Below are 17,334 nucleotides of genomic sequence, written 5' to 3'. Positions count from 1 at the left end.
TGAAATGTGTGATATGTTGTCTCTGCAAGTCCATTACCCTCATTTGCTATTTTTGCTCAGTTTGGTTCAACAGCAAATCCTATCTCTTCACAACATAGAGAGCTGCTTTTGCAGAATTTATAGTCCAAGTGAAGGCCTTGGGTTGCTTAAGTCTTCAAGACAATAATACTCTGAGTCTGGCCCTGAGACACACTCAGAACAGATGGCTGCCATCCTGAATTGATGCACAGCATTGCACCCATTACCTGGCAAAAATTCCACACAGGGTTTAATTCAGTGTCTTTTATATGGAAGTATTTTGTGGCCACAGATTTGGTACTATCTGTACACTAAGTATTCATATGTCAAATATTTCCACACACTGGAGGTATTGTTGACTTTCATTTTAAGGCAAAAGTGTCTGCAGTTAGGGTACGGTTTATAATAAATACTCTTGACACATATTTTCTTTTCTTTTTTCTTATAAAACAAAAAACAAGATGAAATATTCTCAGTAATTACAGAGATTATTATGGGGTAAAACAAAATAGAAGGTCCTAGTACATCTTTAAAATTCTCTCTCCAACATGGAATGTAGACAAAAAAAATTAACATTTTGCCATCCACCCTCAAAAAAAGAAAGGGGAGCAAAGAACTGTGTGTGTAAAATTCAAAGCTACAAATCTAAAATGAGTCCTAAACTAAAAAAGCAAGACACATTTAAACAAACTTTTGAAGAGAGCTGGCAAATTAACTACTCAAGATTTCTTTAAGGTGATATAAAATGGTAGGGGGTATCTATAGCAAGAATTAATCACAGACTAAACCCTCTCCTCCATAGCAAAGCTCTCCATTAAGTCACAAAACATCAAACTACTAACATTCCCCCTCTTCACCACATTTTAAAAATAAAACCCACCTCTAATTCTTTAATGCTACTCAAATTTATGTTGAAAAATAAAGCTTCATTTGGCTGCCATAGCTACTTGGTGTCTAGCTTGGCCATTTCTTGCACGTAGATTCCGATGCTCTCACTGTCAAAGAGCAGAAAGTAAATGTTCTTCAAGGAGGAAGAACTAGTGTCATCAAAATGGGTGGAAATGGCTTTGAGAGTCACCTGGGCTGCGGTCTGTTTTGGGAAGCAGTTTCTATGCAGCAGAAGAAAAGGAAAAGAGGAAGTTAGTCTCAAAATCAGTCATTCTAATTGTGCATGGAAACACTGTACTCATGATACTGAAAAGAACAAAATGCATTTTCAAAATGAGTGTATATACTATTACATGAGAAATCCTGCATTAAGGCAACACTAATTGCAAGTATAAAACACACAAGTCAAGAAATAAAACTCTAGTTTTTCATAGCAACATGAACTCAATGACACTGTATTATACTCACCAGCAGCAGTTACTATAAGGTTACAAAACAGTTTCAATTATCATTTGTTTTCACACATCTTTCTGAAATGTTCATTTTTAGGGTTGACCTTTTCCATCAATGGTCTATGCCTACATTTCTCCCCTTTCCCCCCAGGCATAGAAGTTCAAGCAACTTCCCAGTCAAAGGGGAGTGGAAAAAATATTTTCTCGGTGTAAAACAACACCCCCCCCTTAAAAAAAAATACCAGCAAAAATCCCTAACATTCTTTTGAACAAAACTACAACAAAAATGTTTGAGATCTGAAACTTGGTATGGATATAATTCTCAGGACTAGTTCCTTTGCTTGTTTAGCAGGATGTATTCTCAAATTTTAAGTGAAAGTAAAAGTTACTTACCTTTTTCAGTAACTGAAGTTCATTTGAGATGGTTTGTCCATATATATTCCACTCTTGGTGTGCATGCTCCCTATGCAGGTGAGATTGGTGTCTTGGCCAGCAGTGTCTGTGGGGGCTGCGCCTGTGCCCTGCATGTTCTCATGCTCCCATACGGAGGACATAAAGGATGGTGTGGGCCCAATCGTCACTCAGATCCTTCGCCACTGAGTTCCTTCACCACTGCAGAATCCCAGTGCAATAGGACTCCATAGTAGTGGGAAAGGAGGGTGGGTCAGGCAATATACATATGAATAATACATCTTGAACTCCAGTTACCTGTAAAGGTAAGTAACTTTTCTTCTTCGAATGCTTGTCCATGTATATTCCATTCTTGTTGACTTCCAAGTAGTGATCTGATGCGTGGAGGTGGGTGCTCAGAGTCCATTTAAATAAAGATTGCAGCACAGCTCTGCCAAAGGAAGCATGAGACCTCAATGCTTCCACTATGAAGTAATGCTTGGTAAAATTATGCACTAAATCCCAAGTAGCTGCCTTAAAGATGTCCAAAGTGAGAATGCTTTACAAGGAAGCAACAGAGGCTGGCTGTGCCCTAGTAGAGTGAGCTCTAATATAATTGGGGGTTCTAAACTAATTAACTCATAACAAAGCTTAATGCACCCTGAAACCCATACACTGGCCTGAAATCACTTGACCTTTTCATTCTTTCAGCTAATTCTATAAATGATATTGGGAAAGCTCTGAAGGGCTTGGTCCTTTGAAAGCAAAACGCTGAGGCCATGCAAACGTGTAAAGTGTGCAACCTAGATCCTCCTTGATTAGAATGCCATTTGGGAAAGAATACTGGCAGACAGAACATTTGATTCAAATGGAAGTCTGAAACTACCTTGGGTGGGAACTCAGGAACTCTTTTCTCTTGGCACCAGGTGTATGAACCCTAAGATAGTGAAGTGTGATTTGGGAATCTTTCCACGTGTGGAGCATATCGGCAGTCTTAAAGCTAAGACGGTCTGAGCCCTCAGAAAGAAGATTCTCCACAGTTGTCTGCCAGAACTTTGGAGCCAGGGTGCCCATCCCATAATTTCTGGTGCTGTGGATTATAAAGCAGGGTCAGAAGCGCCTAGAGGTACCTGTAAGGATGTTCTAGCTAATAAGTCTCCTTTTGTAACTAAAGATTTAAATTCCTCTGCTTTTCTGAGGTAGTTTATCAGTAAAATCCAAAAATTTGTTTTAGTTCAAAAAACCATAACCAGCAATGCTTGATAATTCAAATTTCTGAATTGTAAGATGGTAGAGAAACACTCATGACCAAATAAGTCAAGGAATTTTGGGTCCTTTTCACTTGGAGCAATTCTTGGTTGACATTCGGTGCTCAAGTAACCTCTGATGCTCTAGTCTGAGTACCTGAGGCAGCTAACTTTGAGTTGCCATACAATACCAAAGTCTCACACCATTCTCCCTCTAAGCTCCAACTGTACCCAATTTGGGCCATGGAGCCTCTTCTGAATCGGAGCAGTACGTAGACTTAGACATCTTTTTAGAAGTTCCCGGAGAGGATCTATCTTTCACTTTACCAAAGCAGCAATGCTCCTTTTCCTCTGAGGACTTAATAATCATCCTACTGGAATCTGAAGATGGAACCTCGAATCTAGTGGATCCATAATTCACTGGAGCACTTCTGGATTATGGTGGAACTTGTCCAGCTGTGCCCAGATCAGAGGCTGGTCCCATGGAGCAGTCTAATAAAAACATTTTTAGATTTGCCTCCCTAGATTTTAAAGTCCTTTTAGAAAAGGATTTGCACACCAAGCATTTAGTGGAGATATGGGATTCCCCAAATAAAAAAGAGAGAGACAGGAATTGTTGCCTCATGAAAGAGGCAATATTTAAAATCATGTGCTTTAGGATGAGACATCCCTAGGTGCCACTAACAGGAAAAAGATCTCAGGGAGGAAAATAATAATGAAGGAACATAAAAACTTCCTAAACTACCAACAAAAGAAAGCCTATTCAGAATGTTCCAACAGGTAATTATCCAACTAACCCTACCTATCCTAATGAACACTAATAAATACCTTTTACTTTTAGAGATTATGAAAGAAGTGATACATTGAGAGGGAGACACAGGGGGCTCCATCTCACCGCCATGGATGGTGAGAAGTGGCAGTTGGGCCCTTTCGCCCCTTATGTCTTTAGGACAGAAGCACCAGGACAGTTGGCACATGTGCAGCCCCAATAGACACTACTGGCCAAAAACTCCAATCTCGAGTGCATGGGGTGCGGGTGCACCAAGCATGGAATATATATGAACAAGCACTCTAAAGAAGAGGGTCACAGTGGAGATTACACTAATTTGAAAACTAGAAATCAAATTTATTTTAAAAGCTACAATTTAATAATAAAAAGAGAGAACACTATTGACCTATCAAACCTGACTGACTAAAACACAGTCAAACCAAGGACGGAAACAGTGAATGAATCAACACATGCATTAAACTATACTCCATTTCCATTTACACTTATATCCTGATCCCTTAAAAATATGAAGTTTTTGAAAAGTGATTATGTAAAAATAGCATATTACTTATCAGATCAGCTCTTTCTGTGCATTCAGCGACACCTGCTCATTTTAGGAGTAAAAATAAGGGGTTTTTTAACCTTTTTTATTCCTATTAACACAGTAGAGCCAACACCATGAGAAAGAGTAAGATAGCGTCTACTCCTTCTTGTAAGTAACCAAGAAAATAGTTTACTTTGGTCCAACCATTTAAATCTCTACAAACTCAAACATAAAAGATTGTGCAAGTGTAACTAAGAGCATCTGCTGCACCCAGCAGGGTTGCATAAATGTAAATGAAGGCTTAAATTGGCTTGCATAAGCTTTGTTACTGACAGAGTCCAAAGTGGGTTAGTGGGCAGGCAATTAAAAAAATAGCAAAACAGTTTTTTACTTGTCAACCAAGCACATTTGATCTGTTAATTATTGGGAGACAAACCTGCAATCCCAGAATGATTTTTACAGTTGCTTTTCAGAGCAGAATCACACTCTAAAAACAAAACAATTTTTATCTAAAAAAAGATTTTGAACAACTATCTTGTTTAATGGGTGTTCTTGGGAAAACCTATATAAACAAACCAAAATTTACCTTCTTCTATCAAACTGCTCAGGCATAGACTAGGCGCTTGGTTCACTATTATTTATATCCAATTTTATGCTGGCATTGAAGCTAACAGAGTTTTATAGTGAGAAACATCATTGTGAGATTAGGTAGCATAAAACTGATGTAACGCAGTCATAAATTAGGCCCAGAGACTAAGAGAATTATTCACCAACAACACAAAACATAGTTGGTAGGCCCAATTTTTGATCTACCAGATTTGGATCTCCTTTTTATTAGATTATGTTCTACATAATTTATTATAAAGTTTTTTTTATTGATAACTTCATGCAAAAATGACACTTCATACCATTTTACTCGAGAAGAGCACTTTGTGCCTGAATCTGCACCACTGAAGTCAACTGGAGTTTTGCCACTGACTTCAATGGAAGTAGAATCTGGCCTCTATAATAATCCCCCTTCCTGCCACAGATGCCCCTTACAATAGTCAATTTGCAATAATATATCATACCTGCCACTGGGGAGAGGTGGAAAAGCCACGGACTTCAATTTTTTGTCTTCTGCAGCTGTTAAGCAATTCTTAATAGTTTCCTCAAGTTGCTCTTCACATTTGTCTGAACCCCACTGTGGGATGTGACAATGGATCACAAACTTTGCTGCTAGTCCACTGGACTGGCTGAGGGCAGCTAATACATAAAGAAAAAGTGATGATTAGTTTCTAATATAATCATTTTACAATTACCACACCTTCCATCCCAAAGCACTTCACTCACAACACTAATTATTGTTCACTCCAGAAAACTGTTACAAGAACATTAAGGCTGCAAAATCAAGCACTCAAAAATTAGGGTATGTTCCAGAAATAAGGTTGCACTTGCAACTTTAATTGCCCCCCTTGTGCTATATGTTAAGATCCAGTTGTTTAATTACATGATCAGATACTTGTCTTTATCCTCATGCAGTGTGAGGTCTCAGGCCTTATTTAACACACATCATTCAAACTCTGTATTGAATACAGTATTACTAATTTTCTGATGGGCATTTCTATGGTATTCTCTCAATTATATCATAGATTTTTAATGAATTTATCTTCACAGCACCCCTCTGAGATTAGATAGTCTCATTATTCCCATTTTACATATGGGAAATAGAGGCACAAAGAGATTAAGACCAAATTCTCCAAGAGTTTTGAATGTCCAGCTTGAGGCACCTAGGTGGTGATTTTTCAGAGTACTTAATATTTTGATAGCACTTTATATGTTGAAAGTACAGTTCCAATCAACCTCAGTTGCAGTTGTGAGTGCGTAGCACTTCTTCAAATCTGTCACCAGGGTGTCTCACATTGGCCCCCCAGAAAACGAGGAACATACAATTAGTGCCCAACTATGAAAAGTATGGTTTAAATGACCCGCCCAGGATCACATAGGAACTTGGTGGCAGGGGCTGGAATAGAATCCAATTCTCCGGGGTCCCACTCAACTTCAAGGAAATGGATAAAGTTTGGCAAAGTTGTAAGCAACTGAAAACAGGGTCTTATTTGTAGATTAGAAGGTCAGATGAAACCATTGTTATCATCTAGTCTGATCTTCTTTATAACATAGGCTATAAAACTTTCGCAAAATAATTCCTTGACTATATTTTAGAAAAACATCCAATCTGGATTTAAAAATCGCCAGTAATGGAGAATCCACCAGGACCCTTGGTAAGATGTTCCAATGGTTAGTTACTCTCACTGTTAAAAATGTACACCTTATTTCCAGTCTGAATTTGTACAGCTTCAACTTCAAGCCATTGAATTGTATTATACCTTTCTCTGCTAGATTCGAGATCCCATTATTAAATATTTGTTCCCCATGCAGGTACTTATACACTGTAATCAAGTCACCCCCTAAGCTTCTCTAAATACATTGAGCTCCTTGGGCATATCAGTATAAGGCACATTTGCTAATCTTTTAATTATTCTCGTGGCTCTTCTCTAAACCCTCCAATTTATCAACATCCTTGAATTGCAGACACCAGAACTAGACACAGTATTCACAACAATGCCAAAAACATAGTAAAATAACATCTCTACTCCTTACTCATATTATAATGGAAATTGTTAAGAAACCTTACCTATAAGTGGTGCTGCTTAAAAAATACACAAGAATTTTTTGCTCTATCACTTTAACATACAGTCAGTCACCTTTGGGATGGAGCACAGTATTTACAGGAGAGCTCCAGCCATTTAAAAAACTTTTAGTATCATACATTAGCCTCTAAAATAATGAAAGTGGCAATTTTAAAAATACCGACATAGCATGTGACAACACAAATGGAAAATACATTCATTTCATTGGGGTTGTTATCTTCCCTGGCAACAGGTTACCTGAATGAAGACCATTTATTTGGGACTTTTAAAACTAGGCTATTTATTTGGGGGATTTTTAAAATGAGACTATTTACGACATCCAGTCTCTGGTTTTGAGACACTAGATTGGACAATGTATTAGAAAATGTATTGTACGGAACATTGGATATAATCTCTTTTCCATCTTCAACCCCTATAAATCAGATAATTTTGTTCACAAGTAAGATGCAACCTCCACAAAGTAAGCTCAGAGCTATACATTGCCACAGATATTTTAAAATTCCAAAAGTATTTCTTTCATAATTATATTTTTGATAATATAGCTGTTGTGGAGAATAGCAATTTAAGGAAAAAGATAATCACAAGATTTACATCTATATTTATATTCAAACAATTAAAGTACAGTTAGGGAAAACTTCTGCTTTGATTATTAGTCCTAATAAAATTGGTTTAATACAAGGTAACTTATGAATACTGCTCTTTTTATACTGAATATATTATACTGTGAGCTAGATCCTGACCTATGGCTGAGGAACACAGAATGTGCAAGTCTGGGGGTGGAGGATAGGTCAAAGGTCGTAAAGCTCACCTTTGCATTCCCCCAATCTTGGGGCTGCCATGGGCAGAAATGGTCCCCCGGTGTAAGCTAAGGCAGCCTAACTACTACCATGGGGCTAAAAAACAAAGCCACGTGATGGGCACAGAACAGGGGGATCCTAGTCCCCTCCGTGTCATCTAGGTATATCCCCTATAACAGAACCAGTTAGGAGGAAGGCACAAGAGCCTCTACATCACCAAAGAGATTTTTTAAAAAATATTTCCTAGTGTAGACAAAGCTCTAGATTAACCCAAGAACAGATCAGAGTGGCAGGAGAAAGGAATGAGTATTTGGGAGGAGGAAAAGCTGGTATCTTCAAAAAGATAATATAGCACCCTTTTTACCTTCAGCAACTTCCAAAGGTCCTTGTGATTTGCGGAGCTCCTTTACTGTTTCTAAAAATTCTTTCCCTCCAGCCTTTTCCAAGGCCTTGCCTGCAAGGAAACAAAGCAAAAGGCTTTTATTTGAAACAAACAAAACAAATTGTATTTCTTTTTAAAAGGAAATACAACTGCAAATTGTTTCAAGAACAAAAATTATACATGTATTATCTTGACCCACTCTTATTCGCCAGGATTTATTTATCAATCCTAAACTGCCTGTTGTTATTAGTATTTATTTTTATTAACATTTATGCATTTTACAAGAGCCAAATGAATAAATGTTTAACATGTGTGAACTAAAAATGTACAAAATAAACATTGTATGTTTAAACCATGTGGAATGATCACGTATTCTTCACCTTGAACAAACAAAAAAATTCCCTCTTTCCTACTTCACTCAGCAAAAAGGTTAGTATATAAACAACCAAGAGGAAATAATGTTGTATTTAACTTTTTAAAAATGCATTTTTTTAAGTGAAGCCTGTTCAGTTCTCCGGATATATCGTAAAAATGAGATTCTGACATCACAAACAGAAAGCCACCTCTATTTTTTTTTCCTGATATGATAATGAAAAAGTGAGAGGATATACATGAATGGGAAATTTAAAAGGTTTAAATGTGCTAAATTTTTCTAAATGCCAGTTACATTTGACCATCATTGTTCTTAATATGCATAATTAAATTAAGTCATCTCCCGATAATATGAGATACCGGCAGAATGACCTTATTGTTAAAATCTTGAAGTTAAGGTATGCTTTTTTGTATTGTCCAACACGTCTGCTTATTATTTGAGTTCTTGAAAATAACACAGCATGTTTTTACTGGTTTTGGTACAGTGAGTTAGTATTTCATTATTTGAAGTACCTGAACTTTAGTTCTCTATAAAATATGCCACCTTTTTTGTAGTATAGGTTTAAAGAAAAGTGTATTGTAGGGTTTGCAGTACTTGCTCCTCAGATAGCTCTGAGAAGGATGAAAGCATGGGAACCAGATATCTCATACTAGAAACTGTCATAAATAAGATGTGCACAGTATATGAAAAAATTCTAATCAAAATACAAAATGTGCCTTGCAAGAATTTTCCAAGAATGCCCCAAAACTGCTAACCTAAAAGCCAGGTTCAGCCATTTAGAAGATAATACAGTGCTTATTGGCAGAGATATCGCTACTCTGCAACTTCACTTCAGTTCTCTGGTGGAGAAAGGGAACAATCGGGAGAATTGTGCCAGCAGAAATTGTATTTTATTGGACTTCCAGAATCAGCTGAGGTAACTCATCCAATTGTTTTTCTGCAATCATTTATAAAATAAACAAACAGTTGAGATACCAGTGGGGATGAAATCCTTACTGAATGATTGTATAAAGCCCTGACCCTATGCCTATTTCTGGGATCCTGACTGCAACTGATCTTGGGCAAGTAACTTCACTGCCCGGTGCCTCGGATTCCCCACTTATTAAATGGGGATAATGGTACTTCCTTATCTCACAGGAGTGGTGTTAGGCTTACGACACTGATATTTACAAAGCATGTGAGATCTACAGCGAAAGACATGATAAGTAGTATTATGAATACATTTCATTTCCTTCTGAGCTTTTTCAAATGCAAATACAAAATAATTGTAATACAGAAAGGGATATATGAAGAGATTACTCACTTTGTGCAGTAACTGCAGTTCTTCGAGATGTGTGTCCCTATGGGTGTTCCACTTCAGGTGCGCATGTGCCTCTCAAGCCCTTGATTGGAGATTTTTACTTAACAGCATCTGTTCAGCATGCATATGCACCCAATGCCTCCTCATGCTGAACACCAAGGCTATATAGGAGTGCAGGCAAACCACACTGTGTTCCTTCTCCACCCAAACATCCCTTAAGGAACAGTCTGAAGCCGAGGGGGAGGAGGGCAGTCAGTGGAGCATCCATAGGGGGACACATCTTCAAGAACCAGTTACTGCACAAGGTGGGTAACCTCTTCCTCAAGTAATGTCCCTATCGGTGCTCCACTTCTGAGCAGTATCCCCAAATGGAGGAGGGAATTTCAGAATAGAGTCCAGAACTGAAGACAGTACTGCAGAACCAAGTGCTATATGGAATCTAACAGCTTGGATCAGGGCCTACTGTTTCAAAAATGTATGTATTGAAGCATGTGTAGTGGCTCTACATATTTCAGATATTGGTACATTCTTCAGTAGTGCCATAGAAATTGCTTGTGATCTGGTTGAATGTGCTATAACCCTCTGGGGGGATGAACACCTGCAACCTTATAGCAAGCAATAATACATCCAGAAATCCTCTTCAATAGTTCTTGACTAGAAATTGAGGATTCCTTGGATCTATCTCCAAAGGAAATGGTGACTTTCTAAATTGCTTGGTCCTATCTAAGTAAAACATCAATGCCCTTCTAACGTTCAGGTATGTAAGCAGGATTCCTATAGGGAACTATGTGGCTTCGGGAACTCCAGTAGAACTTCAGGCAAGAATATATAGACATTAAGAGACCTTGTCCTTAAAGAATGCCGTGAGATGGCAGGGGGCCTGCCATCAAAGCTCCAATCTCCCTGACCCTTCGGGCCAACGTGATGGCTACTAAGAAGACTGTCTTCATAGACAAATGCAAGAGCGAACAGGTTGCCATAGGTTCAAATGGAGATCTCATAAGGTATTTAAGTACCAGGCTGAGGTCCCACATTGGCATGGGGTCCCTAATCCGGGAAAAGAAATTCCCCAGACCCTTACAAACCTAGATGACACAGTGTGAGCAAATATGGAGCACCCTTCTACTGGAGGTTAAAAAGCTGATATTAAGGCCAAATGATCCTTAATTGAGCTAACTGATAACCCTGATTTCTTTAGATCCAACTGGTAATCCAGGATGACTGAAACTGACACAGATTCAAGCAGAAGGCAGCGACAACACAAATGGAAGAGTCTCTTCCATTTCTGCAGGTAAGTAGTACAGATTGACGTCTTTCTACTATTCAGTAATACCTGCTGTACTTCCGAAGAGCAGGAGGATTATAACCCTGTGAACCATCGAGGAGCCACGCTCTGAGGCAGAGAACTGCTAGATTGGGAAGAAGCATGCGACCCACATCCTGTGATAGGAGATGAGGAATGGTTGGGAGCTTGAATGATGTTTCGGCACATGGGTGAAGCAGGTAAGAGTACCAATCTTGTCTCAGCCAGGTCAGCACTGTAAGGATAACTCTGTTCAGATAACTGTCTGATCTTGTTCATCGCCCTTAGTTTAAGTGGCATTGGAGGGAATGCATAGAACAGTCCCCTCCTCCAGGATAGAAGAAAAACATCTCCCAAGGAGTGGTGGCCTCATCCAGGGACAAGGATGAAATATATATTTGAGGGGTTACCTCTTTACTCACCTTAGCCTCTTGTTCCTCAATTGTCTCCTCCTGTGGTGGGGACAGGTTGGGGATGGGAGAGTTGAACAACTCTGGCCTCCCTATGAGATGGTACCAGTGGTCTGGCAAATTGCTTTTAATAGGCAGCCCAATATGCCCCATTGCGGGGCCCATATAGAAGTGGGTGTGGCATGCAGGATTGGTTCCACCACCCTTAATAGCAAGTGCGATCCTCCCTATATCTATCAGACAGAGGCTTCCTGGAGAGACATGTCTGAGAATCCTGAACAGAAATAGAAGAGACCAACTGAAAATCTTCCTCATCTTCCTCCATCAAGTCCAATGGGGTAACACTCACAGAAAACGGTGGAAAGTCCTGCAGTACCAGAGGCGGTAATCCAGAGATCAGGGTCTCAGCACCTACAGATGGTCAGTACCCAAGAGGAGTGGGGATTCTTGCTCATCCGTTATTGAGAGGTCCCTTGTATACCTAAACTCCTGCGATCCTGAGTAAGAGATCAGTACCGATGCAGTAGCTGCATTGACAGAGTTGCTGATGGTACCACTGGTGGGCGTACAAAAGTTGATGCCAATAATACCTGGCACTGTTACATGCTTGGTGCCACGGGTGCCAAATGCATAGGTACCGATGGCTGGGCAGAATACACAGGTAACAGCTGGGATGAACGCAAGGGTACCAATGGCTGGGCCAAACCCAATGGTTCCCATCCCAAGTGTCTATGCTCACCCTCCTTGCTCCAAGATGGTAATGAAGTTTTATCAGAGCAGTGTCTCTGGGATTCCACGGACCCGCCGGTACCAGAGGAGGAGTCCTTCAAGTCATTGGTACTAAGCCAAGAAGCTGAGGCTTCAGAGACTGTAGATCTCTCCAGAGACCTGGTCATTTTTGGAGCTGGCTCCTTAAGGTGAGAGTCTGTGCTCCTGTTTTTGGAAGCTTTCCCTGACACTTCCAATGTCTCCCCTTTCTTAGGAGAAGGTTGTGTTAAGATAGAAGAGGTGCTGGATCTCTCCTGAGATAGATGAATGGGGGTGGGTGCAGAGGGAGAGGGGTTGGGAGTCTCCTGACCTGGCTCAGAAGATGGTTGAAGGGAGCGTTCCATGATTAATCTGATCTTAATCTCCCTGTTCTTCCTCGCCCTGGGTTTGAGGGCTAGATGGAAGTTGCACTTCTTGGTGATATAGGACTCCCCCAAGCAATGGAAGTATTTAGAAGGGCTGTCGCTCACCAGTATGGTCTCTGAGCAGGAAAGGCAGCGTTGAAGCCTGGAGAAGTCAGGAATGCCCTGCCAGGAGGAAACAAGTCCCCTAGACAGAAAGAAAGGAGAAATGATCCTCTCCCTACTTAACTGTACTAACTAACTATAACAACACTGAAACTAACAACTAACTACACCAAGTATTCTAAGAAAGATAAAGTGAGGCATTGTAGTGAGTCGGTGTGGCTCCCCTCCTGCCCGGAAGAGGGAGCCCACGTGCAGGCACCAGAGTGGGTGGAACCACCACCGCCTGTCCCCGCCCCCCGGAAGTCAAGGGGCGGGACAGGAAGTATAAAGGCCGGCCGCCAGAGCTCAGTCGGCGGCCAGCCACCGGAGGGAGCAGACGTGCGGCCGGGAGCTCCCGGCCAGGAGACCGTCGAAGACCGAGGCCTGGACCCTAGCTGGCCTGAGCTACCCCGGGCCCGCTACGAGGAGGAGCCGCCGGAGCCCGTTCACGCCCGCTACTGGGAGAATCCCTGGGAACTGCACCCCACTAACCCTGAGGGTGAGACTGGACCCGAACCCCTTCGCCCCTGCTGCTATCCAGAGGAGCCGCCTGAGGACCATTGGCCGGACTTCCCGGCAGAGCTACCAGACTTGCCGCCGAGCCCGGGCAGAGAGGAGCCCATGCAGGTGGACTGGCCCGATCCCGGCGCAACGAACGAGGTAGGCTTTGAGGGGGATCACGGAAGTAGCCCGGGGGTAGCCGACCCCGGTCCGGCTGCAACTGAGTGTGAGCCTATGTCAGTGTGTTGCGGTCTGGATACCCCACTGACCAGCAGCGGCAGCAACCGCTGTTAGGGCCCCGGGCTGGAACGCAGTGGAGTGGGTGGGCCTGCGTTCCCCCCTGCCACCCTCCGCACGGGTGGCAGGCTTCCCCCTCACCCAACGCTCGGCTACAGAAGCCTAGGCGTACCTTATTTGAACTATTTGCTCGCTCAGCCCTGCAACAAGGGCCTGAGCCTAACTGTGTTTGCCCCGCCCTGATCCAGGGCCTGGGCTTTGAACTATTCACTCGCTCAGCTCCCTGCAAACAAGGGCCTGAGCCTAACTGTGTTTGCCCCGCCCTGATCCAGGGCCTGGGCTCTGAACTGTCTCCTCGCTCAGCCCCTGCAACCAAGGGCCTGAGCTAACTGTGTTTGCCCCGCCCTGATCCAGGGCCTGGGCTCTGAACTGTCTCCTCGCTCAGCCCCTGCAACCAAGGGCCTGAGCTAACTGTGTTTGCCCCGCCCTGATCCAGGGCCTGGGCTCTGAACTGTCTGCTCGCTCAGCCCCTGCAACCAAGGGCCTGAGCTAACTGTGTTTGCCCCGCCCTGATCCAGGGCCTGGGCTCTGAACTGTCTCCTCGCTCAGCCCCTGCAACCAAGGGCCTGAGCTAACTGTGTTGCCCCGCCCTGATCCAGGGCCTGGGCTCTGAACTGTCTCCTCGCTCAGCCCCTGCAACCAAGGGCCTGAGCTAACTGTGTTTGCCCCGCCCTGATCCAGGGCCTGGGCTCTGAACTGTCTGCTCGCTCAGCCCCTGCAGTCAAGGGTCTGAGCTTTAACTGTGGTTGCTCCGACTCGGCACTAGAGAGCCGGAGTTTCGGGACTAACTGACTGCTTGTTCCCACAGTAGTGAGTCGGTGTGGCTCCCCTCCTGTCCGGAAGGGTCGAGCCCCGGCTAGGACCTACTACAGGCATGCTCAAGGGAGACACATCAAGGCTCCGTCTCAGACCAAGGCAGTTGAGAAGGAACTGAGGGCAGTTCATCCGCACATTCCTTTATAGCCTCAGTGTCAACACAAGGAAGGATAGGGTGCGTGGACTGAACAGGCACTGCTAACTGAAAATCTCTGATCCAGGGCTACAGAGGTGCATGCGCACCTGAAGTGGAGCACCCACAGGGAAAATACTTGAAGAACAATTGATTATTTAACTGCGTTAGCACCCTTGGATTCTAAAAAGATGAAAACTTGAGAAAGGCAGTAATAAAAGAGAAAGGCAGTAATAAAAGAGAAAGGCAGTAATAAAAGATCAACTAGGTCCACAATTAGGCTGTCTATACTACAGCCTATGTTGGCATAACTTATGTCACTCAGGGGTGTAAATATTCCACCCCCTTAAGCAACATAAGTTACACCAGCATAAGCATTCATGTGCACAGCCCTATGCTGGTGGAAGAGCTTCTCCTGACAATGTAGCTTATACCACTCGCAGAGGTGGGTTTTTTATGCCAACGGTAGAGCTCTCTCCCGTCAGCATAGAGCGTCTTCACCAGATGCACTGCAGCAGCGCGGCTATATTGGTACAGCTGCGCCGCTGCAGCGCTGTATGAATAGACATACCTTTAGTCTTAATACTACGGACCACAGAAGATTTAACAAGTCTTGACTTGGAAGGGAGAATGATAAGATATCAAACCTATCCTATTTTGATCATGGCATTTGTCATCTCATCTGTATGTTGGCTATTATTAGCAAGTCACTGATTAGCTGCAAATATCTGGAGCCTGCCATCCCTGCTCAATTCCAGCCTGGTTTTCCGGACAGAAATGAAAGAGTATTAAATTTTAGCAGTCAGCCAGTAGACCAGATATCAGTCCAATGCTAGATTTGCCTTTGCTGCTTCCAACAGAGCCTTACCTATTTCCTCCTTGAGGTCTATTTCAGCAGTTGTTGGGTGAACAATGCCTTCTACTTTCATGGAGCCAATATGGCTGACGTCACTTTGTGTCAGAGAAAGCTGCAAGATGAGAATGAGAATGTAGAAAGAATTAAACTAATAATTTTAATTGTGAAACCATACCAAATTTCATACCAAATTACTACAAGAGAAGACAGATGGACCCCACTTTCATGGGTCATTCATTTTACTGTAGTCAAGTTGTCTGATTCCAACTTTTAAACTTTACTTTTATATGCTCTTAGAGTAGACCAGGCCTAATTCCCCACCCACACATCAATCACAGAACTGGAAACAACCAATAATTGAAGCCTTAATGAGAGTTCAAAAAGCTATTCTACAGACTCTACAGTCTCATTTCTCTCTTTGTTCAATCTCAACAACAACAAAAAGGACAGAAATATTGAGATTATCACACAAAAAATGACATCACAGCTCTATAAGCTTTGGAAACTCACCATTTGCACGTTAAGCAGAGTTTGCTGGAGATTTGCTCTTAAATTCTGTTAGTACTTCATTTGCAGTGAGCATGCTCCCTAACCTCACTGAGTCTACCTACTTCATTCTGAAGCAGAAATTCAGACCTAAACTTCTGGATGATACACAATTGAATCTTCTGCTGCTGAAAATGCCCTTTAGTCTGGAGAAGATATGTGGGGCTGGTATCCAGAAAACAATGAGTTTTACCAATTCCACTGAGTGGAATTCTGTGCACTTCATTATTGAGCAAGGCCTAATAACTCTACTCTAGGAGTAGGGTAAATATCAGCCCTTCCCATTTTACAGAAGTAAATGGGAGGCTGCACAAAGTCACATCTGGTGGAATTGGGAATAGGACCCAAATCTCAAACAGAGCAGACCCAACACTCATCCACTTAGCTACACTATTGCTCCAAAAGAACCTGCCAGATTTATGTGCTGTGGTATGCAATCTGTAAATTGGGGCTATTCCTTCATATGCTAAAGCACTGGCTTAGCAGGGGCTGAAGAACCAGAAGGAGTGGGGGCCAACATGTCCAGTTTCTGGTGAATCAAACCAAATTCACACTGGAGAACTGAAACCTGGGAGAGGTGCTGTTGATTTGGTGCACAAGCCTACATGGTCCTTGTGCCTAAGGGACCCAGGCCAACAGCCGTGGGTGCTGATTTCAAATGGAGCCAGTGCCAAAGAGGGCCTGATAAAGCATACATATGGCTCCAATTATTTTTAGTATTTTTAAAAGGTTCTGAGATTCATAAGGCAGGGCATGCAACTCCTACGGGGGGATTTTCAGAAGAAATTTCATGAAATATATTTTTCTTTGAAAGATCCTACTCTTTAAAATGAAAAAGCTTGAAGGATATCTCCATAGTTAAGTCTGTAAGAAATTATGCAGTATCTTTCAAATAGAATGATAATAAGAGGTTAAGGAAGCTAAAAAAACATCCTGACCTCCATGCAAAAAAAAAAAAAAAAAAAAAAGAGGAAGGAGAGAGTTTTATTAAACAGTTTAGCTGGACAATGTGGACATGGCAAAATCCTGTTAGAAACATTTTAGAATTCTGGCCAGCCAAACTGTTAGAAATCATTTTAGCTGGAAGATTAAAACGTGGTTTGTTAACACAACGAGAAGCAGCATAGTTAGGCCTTAACTAAAACAGCCCCCTCCTCTCCTATAGCTATACTGGGAGACCCAAATCATCATTTCACTGTCACCAGGAAGAAATAATATCCAGTCTTGATCTTGTAAACCTTCAGTCTGCAGACAAATCTTATAAGGGCCTAATCCAAAACCGACTGACTTCAATGGGGTTTGGATCCATCTTTAAATCCCAAACAACTGAGCCAGAATGATGGGGGAG

General features: G+C 42.1%; 1 protein-coding gene across 2 annotated transcripts in view; it reads right to left on the bottom strand.

The window, feature by feature from the left end:
• Window positions 1-490: 490 nt before the first annotated feature.
• LOC128840432 (core histone macro-H2A.2) overlaps window positions 491-17,334 on the bottom strand; it is a 37,315-nt gene continuing 20,471 nt past the window's right edge. Inside the window, exons 6-12 of one of the 2 annotated variants that reach the window (XM_054034410.1) lie at window positions 15,453-15,552; window positions 8,160-8,249; window positions 5,379-5,553; window positions 2,635-2,838; window positions 2,067-2,199; window positions 1,752-1,894; window positions 1,039-1,127 (exon numbers count right to left, since the gene is read on the bottom strand). In XM_054034410.1, coding sequence (XP_053890385.1) covers window positions 1,757-1,894; window positions 2,067-2,199; window positions 2,635-2,838; window positions 5,379-5,553; window positions 8,160-8,249; window positions 15,453-15,552 — 840 coding nt within the window. In that variant the 3' untranslated portion in view covers window positions 1,039-1,127; window positions 1,752-1,756. Of the gene's footprint in view, window positions 1,128-1,751; window positions 1,895-2,066; window positions 2,200-2,634; window positions 2,839-5,378; window positions 5,554-8,159; window positions 8,250-15,452; window positions 15,553-17,334 lie in introns of both variants that reach the window. The other variant, XM_054034409.1, reaches the window with a different exon arrangement.

Source organism: Malaclemys terrapin, chromosome 7, assembly GCF_027887155.1.
Source record: "Malaclemys terrapin pileata isolate rMalTer1 chromosome 7, rMalTer1.hap1, whole genome shotgun sequence".
In the NCBI taxonomy this organism is placed as follows: domain Eukaryota; kingdom Metazoa; phylum Chordata; order Testudines; family Emydidae; genus Malaclemys; species Malaclemys terrapin.
This window is presented reverse-complemented; position numbering and strand designations above follow the sequence as displayed.